The 13,176-nt window shown below is 36.4% G+C and overlaps 1 protein-coding gene across 1 annotated transcript; it reads left to right on the top strand.

Moving 5' to 3' along the window:
- Positions 1 to 3,409: 3,409 nt before the first annotated feature.
- On the top strand, positions 3,410 to 11,271 carry LOC6041752. The gene is made up of 5 exons (XM_038266908.1): positions 3,410 to 3,960; positions 4,031 to 6,058; positions 10,284 to 10,465; positions 10,528 to 10,695; positions 10,763 to 11,271. Exons 1-5 carry the CDS (start codon positions 3,810 to 3,812, stop codon positions 11,075 to 11,077), a joined length of 2,844 nt encoding a protein of 947 aa, XP_038122836.1. The 5' UTR covers positions 3,410 to 3,809; the 3' UTR covers positions 11,078 to 11,271.
- Positions 11,272 to 13,176: the final 1,905 nt, after the last annotated feature.

Raw genomic sequence — 13,176 nt, 5'->3', positions numbered from 1 at the left:
AGGGCTGTGACAGCTACAGCTCGATCATTGTTTGCATCAGGACACTGTGACGAGGAGTTCGTCATTTTTGAGTTAAATTATATTTTTTTCACTGGGCCTAGAAAGCCTTATTTAGGCCGAGATTTAGGCTATAAACATACCAGCAACAGCACCGCCTCAAGTAAGCACGCAAATTTCTGCCATTTACTGGCCAAAAAGATCAAATTTAATGCACTTTTGATCAAGGGGTAGGACAGTGAGTAACTGAGTGTCTCAATTTCTCAATGTTACTCAATCTTACTCAAAGTTACTCAATTTTTCTCCTGAGTAATTTGAAGACAAGTTACGGAATTTTCGAATGTTCATTTTGACAGTTGAAATCGTTGAAATGTTTACAAACAATGAGGTTCAGAAAAGATAAGGAAATTAGTTGATTTTGGTTGCAGTTTTTTGGTGCTAAATATAATAATTGCACTTGGCTGGGATTGCGACATGCGTCCAAAGACGACAAAATTGCTGATCTATAAAAAAAACTGCCAGGTTCCATGATATCGGTGATCTGTTAGATGCGCAGAAGGAGAACCTGGAACTTGCGATGTGCGGGTGGCGGCTTATCAGAAGACATGCACTGTTCCCGTTCCCGTTCCGCTTTTGATCATAATTTCTTTTTTGCGAGACCATTTCTCATCATTTTGGTGGCACACACATCCACACGCAAGCTGAGAGGTTAACTCCTTAACAAAAGTCGCCATCAATATATTTTCACTTGCGCCAACGATTTAAAAGCGCTTAAGATATAAAATTGCTTCCATCTACCGGTAATGTTCTTTTGCACATTAGTTAGTCGCTCACTAGAAAAATAATCCCGAAACATGTAAATAATTAGTTAAGTCTTTTGACGTTTAGATTTTGACAACCCATTCCAATCGAAGGCTGAAGAAAACCGAGCGAGAAGCGAAGGCAAATAAAGAACAAAGGGTGGCCACCAACACCACCCTTTGTTCTGGTTCAGCGCCTATTGGAGTGAGTCAGTGATGCCAGGGAATTTTCTCTATAAATGCTACTTTTCGTGAGTGTTCCCTTAAAATTTCATCTATTTTGGCAGCACTAAGCAGACCCAAATGAGCGCTGGAAGAAAAAAAGAACTAAGCTGAAAATAGAAAAATGGGCGTGGCCCAATGCACTCGACTGATTAGAATGCATCTTGGAAATATTTTTTGAAAAGGCTTGTAATAGGAATAGCATAACTATTATTAAAAGTGAAAATAAACAGAAATTTTCATAAAAAGTTACTCTACTCGTTGGTGTTCTTGGTTTTAGTAAATTTCAAGGAACACTCCCTTATTAGGCACCGCTTATTAGGCTTAAAATGGGTATATTTCCCCTAATCAAATTGTTGAATTTCGATCTCACTAGGTTTTTTTTACCAAATTTTCCCTAGTTTTTGTTTAGGGGTGGATTGTGTTTAAATTTTTCGAATAAGGTTTAATTTTTTTTGCGGTGAAAAAGCCATTTCTATATAATGAACGAAAGACGCACTGACAATTTGGATCGTTGAGTTAATAGTGGAGCAAAATAACTGTGTGTGAGTGATTTTGTGTGTTAACCAGAAAGACCTTCCCATAGCATCGTTGCTCGGAAGGCTCGCCGACGGGTTTGTTATGAAAGTCCTCCCCATAGCGTCGTAGCTCGGGAGGCATCGAAAAGCCAATACCTTATCCCACTAACCCAAAAAAAAATAATCAAGTGATGTTTGAAGGAGATGCTGTGGATTCAACGGTCTCAAGCGGTATCAACAAGTATATAGCGAAAAACTTCAACTATCGGACTAACATTCCTCCCTTTCGTTTAACTGCAGGCTTCTTGGGAGGGCGCCGGTATTGACTAATAAAGTCGGGGTCTTCAGGGGTTAAACAGTGAACGGATGGTTGGCTCCCATTGATCATTTTTGATTCATTGTTTAACTTCAGCTGATCTGTCAATAACGGAGTAGCAGCTCATTGGCAGTCAACCATGCTCATGCTCATGCTCAATTTTCCCTAGTTTTTGTTTAATTGCATTTGAAAAAACTTCTGTTCGACCAATTATCAACACTATTGACGTTTTCCGGTATTGAATCATCATTTTCAGATGTATCAACAATGGAGAGTTGCTTGCTCACTTTTATTTGAGCTATTTTTTACTTTGGATCAGTCAAAAACACTTTATGAAAGCTGTCTAATCCATGATCAAAGTGCTGATAGGCTGAAAAAGAAATAGTTGAAAGGAACATAAAATCTCTATGAACCAGTCATTCACACAAGTTGTAAAATTGTTATTTCGGTAAATAAAATGAATGGGGCACTTCCATTCGAGCAGTTTTTGCTTTTTTCTACAATGTATTTCTTATGGAGCGAACTGTCAAAAACTGCTCGACTGCGGGTGCTCCATTGAATGGGGCACTTCCATTCGAGCAGTTTTTGCTTTTTTCTACAATGTATTTCTTATGGAGCGAACTGTCAAAAACTGCTCGACTGCGGGTGCTCCATTGAATTGAAAATGGAGCACCCGCAGTCGAGCAGTTTTTGACAGTTCGCTCCATAAGAAATACATTGTAGAAAAAAGCAAAAACTGCTCGAATGGAAATGCTCCATTGTTATACACTCAAACCCCGATGGTTTGACACCAACTGTTGTCAAACGAACGGGGTCACTTTTTAGTTTGACACCCCTTTTACACGGAGTTCACTCACACTAGAGCATTCTACTTGCGTATGTATTGCGTATACGTACACGAAAATAAAGTGAGGTTAAATTTTGTCAGCCAGCAAAATCAAATGGTGCACTAGTGTGCGTACGCGAAACGTCATAAAGCTCTCTACCAAACGTTTGTTTTGATAGTGTGCGTAAGCGCCGTGTAAAAAATGACAGTTCGTCACTTTTTAGTTTGACTTTGACCAACCAACGGGGTACAAACTAAAAAAGTGTCAAACGAAAAAGTGACCAACCACCGGGGGTTGAGTGTAATTTATATAAGAAAGAATGGAGCACCCGCAGTCGAGCAGTTTTTGACAGTTCGCTCCATAAGAAATACATTGTAGAAAAAAGCAAAAACTGCTCGAATGGAAGTGCTCCATTAATGAGTTAAAATTTATGAATAGAATTGATGAAAGTGCATATTTTTTTTAATTTTATTTTTGAATTTTATAAGTTTGTTAATTAAAGTTTTTTTAAATTTGGCACGAGTGTATATATATTTTTTAATTTTTTTTTTGAATTTTGTAAGTTTGTTGATTAATGTTTTTAAATTTTGCGCAATTTTTCTTGAACGCTTTAATTTTTGATCTCCGCGTACCTAACTTGAATTCGAGCAGTTGTCGGACTAATGTCCACCCATTTCCATCGCACACCTTTTTGCCCATCTTCCACTCACCGTGTGCGCTCAAACGTCAAACTTCGCCCCATTTTGAGTATACAAGTGTCATCTGGCGCGGCGCGTCGCACACAAAAAGAGCTAGCAAATTTTCCTCGTCACAGTGTTCACCACAAGTTTCGCGCAAAAACCGGCCGAGTCCTCAACTTGTCGGGAGTGTTTTTTTCGCGAGTGGTTCCACTTCGAGCGCGGGGGAGTTTGACGGAAGTGTCCCCCCTTCGTCACGCCGAGTGACCTCCGTTTTCCCTGCTTGCGGCTTGGTTGTAAACAAAAGGCACTGGTACACACAAAAATCAAAGGAGCCGTAGCGCGCGCGTGCGGGGCTAGCGTTACGCCCCTTCCCCGTTTTGAGTTGGGCAAACAAACAAACAAAGAGTGGCCAACTTTGATTAGCGGCACACCGTCGGCGGACAACCGGAATGAAAGAGCTGTCGGATTTGCTGCGGGAGATTAATCAGTGCACCGACGACGACGTGATGGAGTTTTGCGAGGACTTTGTCAAGCTGCAGGCGATCTTCAATCACACGAACCAGTTTGTGCGGTCGTTCGATAAGATCGTGTTTCACGGAGGTGAGAATTTTAGAACGTCACGCTTGTGCGGAGTTTGCTAATTAAGTTTTTTCGTTTTTTTTTTGGGTAGGAAATGAACCGTTCATCATCGAGATTGTGGCCCGGTTGGTCAAGTATCTGCGGATTCGGCGGTACCTGAACGAGGAGAATAAGCCGATTCGGGAGTGCGAGCAGCAGCTGCGCAAGATTACGCTCTTTATGGTGCTGAACACGGACGCGAGCTTCAAGTACGATTTGGCGCGGGACACCCGGCTGTGTCACGTGCTGCAGACGATTCCGCAGCTGACCAAGTGCCTGCTGATGAACTGCATTTGGGGGGCGAGTTTGGAGGAGTACTTTTACGAGATTGTTGCGTACGCGCCGCAGTGGTTCATGATGCAGTTTGTGGACCAGGCCGTGGTCAGTATGAAGCACGCGAAGCCGTACGAGATTCTGGACCGGGTTGAGGCCCTGTCCAAGGCGATGTACTACAGCATCTGCCGGACGGATGCGGACTGGAAGAAGGTCGACCGGAATCGGTTCGTGGAGCGGCAGCGGACGCTGGGAAAGTTGTACGATTCGATGATGGAGCTGTTGAGGAACTTTCACACGCCGGATATGGCCAAATTTGAGCGGTGGTCATCGTTGCGGATGCACCGGTACAAAGGGTTCGCGCTGAAGGCGCTGTTCAACATCGTGCTGCACTGTTGGGATTTGTACTTGAACCGCAGTCTGTTCGAGGTCGATCCGAAGATGGCCATCTACCAGATTATGGACGAGAAGCACGTGCCGCGGCAGGAGATTCCGGAGGCGTACTCAACGGGCACGGATTCACACCTGATGAAGATCAACAACAGTCTGCTGAACGCGCTGCAGAACGTCGTGATGGACGTGACGGTGGATGGGTTCATGTACTGGGCGGACATCGATCTGTTCGAGCAGGAAGAAGCCAGCGGCAAGGAGAAGCAAACGCTGCAGCAAGCGATCGGAGAATCGGCGTACAAACTGTGCGAAATTCTGAAAGAGAACAAAGTTTGCCAGCACGACGTGTTGAAGCAGCTGCCGTCGATCGCGCTGAGGCCGCGCTCACAGGCCGAAAAGGCCATGGACCTGACGATGGGCGCGCTCATGGCCAAGCTGGAGCGCACCAAAGAGATCTTCGAGCGGAAGATGTACTTCAACGAGATGATTCGACGAGGCGCAGCGGTTTTCGGCAATAGTGAGTGTTTGGACCTAATCGGGCAGAATCTAGAGCTGGTGTCAGGAGACAACGTCCGGAAGATGGTCGAATACGATAACCGGACGAAAGAAGCGGACGAGGAAGCGATGGACGCGGACGACGAAGACGGCCCGTCGGAAGAAACGATCAAACTAAGGGAATTGATCCTCAAGTCGATCGACTACCTCCTACAAGAGGAAGCCAATTCCCTCATTAAGTTCATGATCGGAGCTTACGGCCTCGAATACGATCTGTACAAAACCCCCTCCCTCGTCGAGCAGATCGTCGAGTACACCAACAAGTTCAGCTCGATGCAGCTGGACGACGACGAGTTCTTCGTGCCGATGGCACTCATCTTCCAATCCCCGTCCCTATTCTACAGCCGCCTCACCCGCTCCCTCTACGACGCCAGCTTCGCCAACGCCAACTACATCTACGCCATCACGCGGGTCATCGCCCGCACCAAAACCCTGGCCGTCCCCTACCTCAGCGCCCAAATCCAGTCCCTGCTCTCAAACCAGTTCGACATCTGCCGCTCCAACTCCCTCTCCGTACTCGTACTCAAACTCTTCGAACTAGACCTCTTCGAGCGGAACCACTTCCTCCAGGGCTACCTGCTCGAGGGCGCCGACGAAGCCTTCCGCACCGACAACCTGCCTGCATTCGCCGAAATCATAACCCTGACCCAGCTCGTCCTGGACAAGAATCTCAACGCGTTCAAGCTGGACACGCTCCGGCAGACGGTGCTCAAACTGGCCGGCATCGCCGAAGCCCTCCGATACAACGTGACGCGCCTCCAGCCGGAACATTCGCACGGCGTCGAGCGGGTCGGGCTGCTGGAGAAAATCCTCAAGGTGATCCTCGGGCCGGTCCGGATGTTGCGCGCGCTGAAAGAAGAATGTAAGTTTACCTCTTGTTCTTTTAGGGCGTTTCCACTGCTGGGGGGGCAAACGCGAAGCAGGCAAGCTCACCGAGGGAGCAAATTGTAATTTAAAAATATGCTAAGATAAGCAATCAAAAAAGCACAAAACGCAAATAACCTTTTAATTTCAAGAAAAATCCAAGAGTCAGTGCCAAGTTCATTCAAAAAGATAAAAAAAATATTTATTTAACTTTCTTAAAATTCAACAATTTAAAAAAAAAATCTGGAATGTAGAAACTAAAAACATCAGAGTTCAAAAACTCAAGTTTTTAAATAATCAAATATGGAGTTTTTTTTTTTGAAAAGGTCCAATAAAGCAAATTTCCAAATTTTGCTTTTTGGGTGTTTTTATTACCGCCTTGAGTCAGGGGTATTAAAAAACACCCAAAAAGCAAAAACTTTAAATTTGGTTTATTGGACATTTTCAAAAAAAAAAAAAAAAAAACTTCAGAAATACACTTTTTTTTAAATAAACACAAATCTCAAAATAAATTTTTAAATACAAGATTTTTGAATCTATTATTTTTTGCGGTAAAAAAATAAAAATTGTAACATTAAAAAAATCTAATTTCAGTTTTTTTATTTGATTTTAAAGTTCAACAGCTAAAAATTCAATACTTTCTGTGTTTTTTTTTTGTTTGAAAACTTAAAATTTTAAATTGAGAAAATCTAAATCACCAATTTTTTTTCAAATTGTACAAACACCATACAGATTAAAAAAAATAGTTAGAAAAATCAAATCTGTAAAAACTAAATAAAATACGAAACTAAACATTTTAGTTGTCCACGTTTTTTTTTTAAATATAATTAGAATTAAAAATTTAAGAATTTTAAAATTTTGTTAAATGCAGAAATTTATTGTTTGCTTTTACGGTTTTAAAATCTTAATTTTTTCCGTAAAAATAGCTATGAATTTCCATTTTTTATGATTTTTATTTTATTTTATGAAATAATTTTTGGTTTAATTTTTTATTTTTAGAACTTCTTGGATGTTTTTGAAACCACCTTAAGTCAAAGATATTCAAAAAAAACAAAGAGTAAAAAAAAGAAAATTTTGTTTATATAACCTTTTTTAAAAAAATAAAACTCTAGAATCATCCATTAAAAAAATTCTAAATATAGAATAATAATTTTATAATATAAAAATTTATAGTTCGAAAATTTTAAAATTTAAAGTTTTTTTCTCTTTATTTAAAATTTTAGAAGTTTAGAATTAAAAAAAATCAAATTTTAGAGTCGCAGAATTTTAAAATTTGGTTAATTTTGGAAATTTTTAAAGAAGGTTAGAAACTTCTTGACATTTCTTGAAATTTCAAAAGTAACAAAAAAATATGGTTAATTAATTCTTAATTGTATTTTTTTTAATTTAAGAAAATTAATTTTATTTGCTATCGAAATTGTAAATTTAAAAAAAAATAAATTTAAAAAAATGTTTTTAAGAAGATTTATTTCTTTGTACAATTTCTTCAAAAATTCTTTCATTCGATTTCAATTTGTGATTCATTTTTGATTTGTCAGAAATTTATGTAATTTCTCAAAATTTCCTAATCTCTTGTTTTTTTTAAACTTAAAGATATCTTTAAAACTCTTTTTTTTAATTTGTGAAATCATTAAAAAAAATCAATTGACAAATCATTTAAAAAAAATCTTAAAAAAAAACAAAATTCAAAAAATTTAAAACATTTACATGTTTAAATCAAATAAAATTAATCTCGATTTGAAAAAAAAACATTTTTTTTGCTCAAGGCGGTATTAAAAACACTCAAAAAGCAAAAAAAAAAATTAAAATATTGTTTATTTCACTTTAAAAAAAAATCGAGAGTTTTTTTTTTTCAAATTGTAGAAACACCATAAAACTAAAAACAAATCAAATCTGTAAAAACATAAAAAAAGATAAATCGAAAAAAAATAAACATGTCATTTGTCCACATTTTTTTTAAATAACACTATAAGTTTAGAACTAATGAATTTAAAATTTTATTGTTTCAAAATTTGAGAATTTTGAAGTCTCAGAATTTTAAAATTTTGTTAATTGCAAAAGTTTATTTTGTTTGCTTTTGCGGTTTAAAAATCTTTTTTTTTTTGTTTTTTTCAGTTAAAACAATTATGAATTTCTAAATTTGAATGAATTTGTGCATTTTTTCAAATCATTTTGTTTATGTTAAATATTTAAGATTTTGTTTTTTTTTTTTAATGTCAAATTTTTCAAAGTTCCAAATTTTAATGTTCCAATTTTTTTAAAATTCAAATTTTCTCTCTCCCTCCTCACTCTCGATACAGTGGAGTCTCTCGTTGTCGATATTGAAGGGACCGTCGAGAGCAGGAGTTATCTAATTAAAGAACGAAAAATCAAAGCAATCTATTTGAAGGGACTGGAAAAATTATTGACAGTTGGAGCAATGAATATTGAGACGACAGACAGAGAGACTGTGAAATTTTCAATATTTCAAAATTTTAATGTTCCAGATTTTTTAAATTTTTGAAATTTCCCCCTCGTGGACAATTGTCCATACAAAAAAAAACTCTATCTTAATATTTCAGATTTTTTAAATATGATTAAAAAATCAAAATGACAAAAAACATGTTTTCAAATTTCAAAATATAGAGTAACAATTTCATCATTTAAAAAATTAAAACTACTTGATTCGAAAATTTTATAATTTAAAGTTTTTTTTTAATTTAAAACTTCAGAAGTTTATAATGTATGAGTTTAAAATTTTCTAAGTTTGAAAATTTTAATATTTCACAGTTTTAAAATTTTGGAGTCTCAAAAGTGTCAAATTTTTTTTTGGATTTATAAAGTCAAAATGACAAATTATTTTGAAATTTTTATATTTTTGTATGTATTTGTGAAATTATTTTTTTATTTATAAGTGTATTGATACCTTTATTTTTTTCAAATTTTAGATTTTTTTAATGTAAAATTTTCAAAGTTTAAAAATTTGATTATTCTAAATTTTAAAATTTCGAAATTCCCCACCTTCCCCCTCGTCCACAGTATTTATTAATTAAAAAAAAATGTCAAAAAACATGTTTCAAAATACAGAATAACAATTTTATAATTTAAAATTTTAGAACTATTTTATTAGAAAATTGTATAATTGAGGGTTTGATCTTTTTTTAAATAAAAACTTAAGAAGTTTACAAACTTTGAAAATTTTAAAATCCCAATTTCTTTAGAAATTAGGAATTTCAAAAATCTGCTTAATTTTTTTTTTATGTTTTGGAGTCGCAGAATTTTGGTAATTTCAATTTTTTGTTTGCTTTTGCGATCTTATATTTTTTAAATTAATATAAAATAGAAATTTTAAGATTTTTTTGACACTTTGAAATTTTAAATTTTTCGTTTTTTTCAGTGTAAAATATCCAAAAGTTTAAAATTGTAATGTTCCAATTTTTTTTTTAATTTGTTGCTTTAAATTTTTTTTTATGTCACAAATGTTATTTAAGTTCAATTTGCGAAATAATTTGGTTTTTAAAACTTTTGCATCTGAATTGTTTTTGAATGCCTTTTTTATTAAATTGTTTGTTTCTGTGAAAAAAATAATTATAAAGAGCAAAGTGAATTTGTCAAATCATAAAAAAAATTATAAGGCTTTCTAGTCAGAAATTTACCAACACATTCAAAGTATGTTTACATGGCAGCTGGACGTTTGTTTGCATCATATTTCCTCTCTCTTTCTAGCAATTGTTTTTTTTTGTCAGGCGACTTCTAGCTGGTTTTTTTGACTGACCGCCCGATATGTCAGCCAACATACCTCGCAGGGCTGTGACAGCTCGAGCTCGATCATTGTTTGCATCAGGACACTGTAACGAGAAGTTTCGTCATTTTTGGGTTAAATTATATTTTTTCACTAGACCTAGAAAGTCTTATAAATCATTAAATGAAATTCTAGAAATAATTCTTTTTTTTTTTTTGCTTTTTGAGGCATGCAATAAATATTTTGTTAAAAGGGCATTTAAAAAAAAATCTCCAGAATTATTGGTTTTTTTTTTATTTGTAAATCTTTTTTTCTAATCCTGTACTACACAAAGTTTCCCCTTAAAAAAATACCAATCGAGTTCAATAATCATCACGAAGAATTCAAAGAAGAAAAATGAGCAATTTCAGGATTTGTCCTCAGCAGTGGAGACGCCCTCAATTCTCTCCACAAAAAAAAATAAAATAAATGAAATTAATCCAACATTCTGTAAAATTTCCAGCCAAAAAAGCGTTCAAAGAGCAAACGGACAAATTCGCCCCGATCACGCGGTTCTACTTCCAGCGCTCCTTCGCCGACGTGGCCAACGGGAAGATCGTGCTGCAGGAGTTTGGAAAGTTCCTGTACCGGGACGAGCTGAACGAGAGTACGCCCAAGGCGCAGGTCCGTCTTTTTCTTTCCAAGGTGAGATGAACTTTGATTTTTTGTAAAACAACTCTAATTATTTGTCTCTCTCTCTCTTCAAGACCCTGGTCCAGTGCACGACGGCGGAAGCGGAAAAGCTCGCCCGGGACCCGCTCCTCCTGCCCCACTTTGGTGACGCCGTGCTGATCGTGCTGGTTCTGCTCACCGAACAGCAACACCACTACGAGTGCTTGAAGAACTGCCTCGCCAGCTATCTCCACGTCGTGCAGGTACTACACGAGGCTTCCCCTTAAAAAAAATAATAATCCTGGAATACTAATCGATTTCTCTCCGCAGAAACACCTTCTTCCCCCTCTGATCGCTGCTGACGCCGCCGATAAATCCACCCCCCGCACCGCCCTCGTCAAATCGCTCGTCAAGCTGATTGTCAAGTTGCCGGACGCGTCCCGGGATCGGCTCCTGGTGGCGCTCTCGTTCGGGCTGGCCGCCATCGTGCAGCAGCTGCGGGCCGCGGACGCCACGCTGGATCTGTCCGGCATCGAGAAAGTATTAAAGGTGGAGCAGCAGCCGCCCAAGGTTGTGGAACAGAACGGAACGGGGGGTGGTGGTGGGGAACCGCCCGAGGCGGTCGTGGCAATGGTGACGGAGTAACGGGTTTTTAGGGGGAGGAGAAAAAGAGAGAGAAAGGATAAAAAACGCGCACCAGCTGTAAACGTAACGGAACGCACGTTGCAGAAGTACGGCACAACATAATTAAGAAATTACCACACAAAACAATCGAAAAGATGATGAGGACTTGAAGAATTAACAAACGCTAACGAATAAATAAGGAAAAGTGAAAATAATTTAAGATGGTTTATTCAATGACATCCGAAAAAAACCTAAATCCTTTTTGTTTAGTTTTTGGTATTTTGATTTTGTTTGTTTTTATGCAAACAACTTTGTTTTATATCATTACTGAGCAATTATCTACAAATCGGCCCTTTCCAATTAAAAAATATTGATTTTATTGATTTTTTGTACTTACGATTTCTTAAATTATTAAATTTTGAAATTTTATTTAATAAAAAAATATCAAATTCTTAAATGCTGCCAGAAAATCAGTCATGGCATATTTTAGAAACAAGTTCCTTTATTTATTTTTTTTTTTAAATTTTGAATTTTTAGATACATTAGAATAGATAGAATACATTTTTTTTTCATTTATTGTTTTTTATAAACCTTAAAGCTTTCTAGGTCCAGTGAAAAAATATAATTTAACCCACAAAATTACGAACTCCTCATCAAAATGTCCTGATGCAAACAATGACAAATGCGGTGGATTTATGTGGGAATCACTTACGTCAAAAGTGTCGATTTTTTGCAGTGTGGCCGAGCTCGAGCTGTCACAGTCCCTGCGAAATATCTTGGCTGACATATCGGGCGGTAAGTTAAAATAAAACCAAGCTCTAAAAGTCGCATGGTAAAAAACTCTTTTGCTAGTAAGGGTTAGCAAATCTGATGATCTGATCTTATTGCAAAAACATGATGTATTTATTTTTTTTAAAAAGTAGTTTTGTGAAAATTTAAAAGTTTTTTTTAATACTCTTTTACGAAAAAATAAATTAAATAAATAAAAAGAATAGGAAGATTAAAATATTTAAAAAAAATCAAAAATCAAATGTGTACAAATTTAAAAACTTGGATAACAATAACTAAAAAATTGAGAAATAAGAAAATTGGGATCGCATCAAAAGGCAGAATCTCGGGAGGCTGAAATTCAAATTGTTCAGAAGGCAGAACGTCCCAGAAGGCCGAATGTCTTGAAAAGAAGAATTATAATGGAATTCAGAATTTTACAGTGATTCTTCATCCCTGTATTCTTCAATGCTAAAATCCTTAAATTTTTAAATTCTTAACATACTGAATTTTTAAATTTTTTTCCACCTCCGGAACGAGTTCAAATGCGTAACCGGAACAGGTGCGAATGGCTGGCACGAATACTCAAAGCGTGTTCCAGCGTGTTGCTCGTACTGACTCAGAGCAAGGGTGAAATGTAAGGGCAAGTGCGTGTTCGTCGGGAACCTCTGGTGCATATGATCTGTCTAGGAAAATTTCATGAATGTTTCATATTTTTACATTGTAAATCACACCATTAGTTGCTGAGATATCGACATTATAAAATGTTGGGTTGTTTGGGTGAGACTTAGAAAACATCATTTTTTTCTGATTTTAAACATATCTCAGCAGGTCGTATCAACAAAGTTCAAAAACGCAAAATGCAGAGAATTTTCTCAGCTTTTCAAAAATATTTTTTTCAAAGGTTGTTTGCTCACTTTAGAACTAATTTAAACTAATTTTAAAAAAATTAAAAACTGCTATTTTCAAAAAAGTTACCTAAAAGTGGCAATAACTTGAAAACGGTGCACTTTATCAAAATTTCACTAAAGTAGTTTTTGATTGAAAATTTGATTTTACATCGAAAAATGAAGTTGAAAAATTTTTGCGACCAATATTTCGATTTTTTTTTTAAATCGGTATTGATAAAAAAATTATAAGTCAGTCAAAGATTTTTTGCACAACCTGGAAATGTCTGAAAAGTTGGCATTTGATATCCCCTAAAACATATCAAAAAATGAAAATAAATTAAAAAATAGTGTTTTTTGCAAATCAAGTTTTAGTGACAAAAAGTTAAATTAAAAATCACCATTTTTTACCGTGTATCATTTTTTTCAGTGTAGTCCTTTCCAAACTTACAACTTTGCCGTAGA

The sequence above is a fragment of the Culex quinquefasciatus genome, chromosome 1 (genome assembly GCF_015732765.1).
Source record: "Culex quinquefasciatus strain JHB chromosome 1, VPISU_Cqui_1.0_pri_paternal, whole genome shotgun sequence".
NCBI lineage: Eukaryota > Metazoa > Arthropoda > Insecta > Diptera > Culicidae > Culex > Culex quinquefasciatus.
The sequence above is the reverse complement of the archived record's forward strand: the minus strand, read 5'-3'. Positions and strand labels throughout refer to the sequence as shown.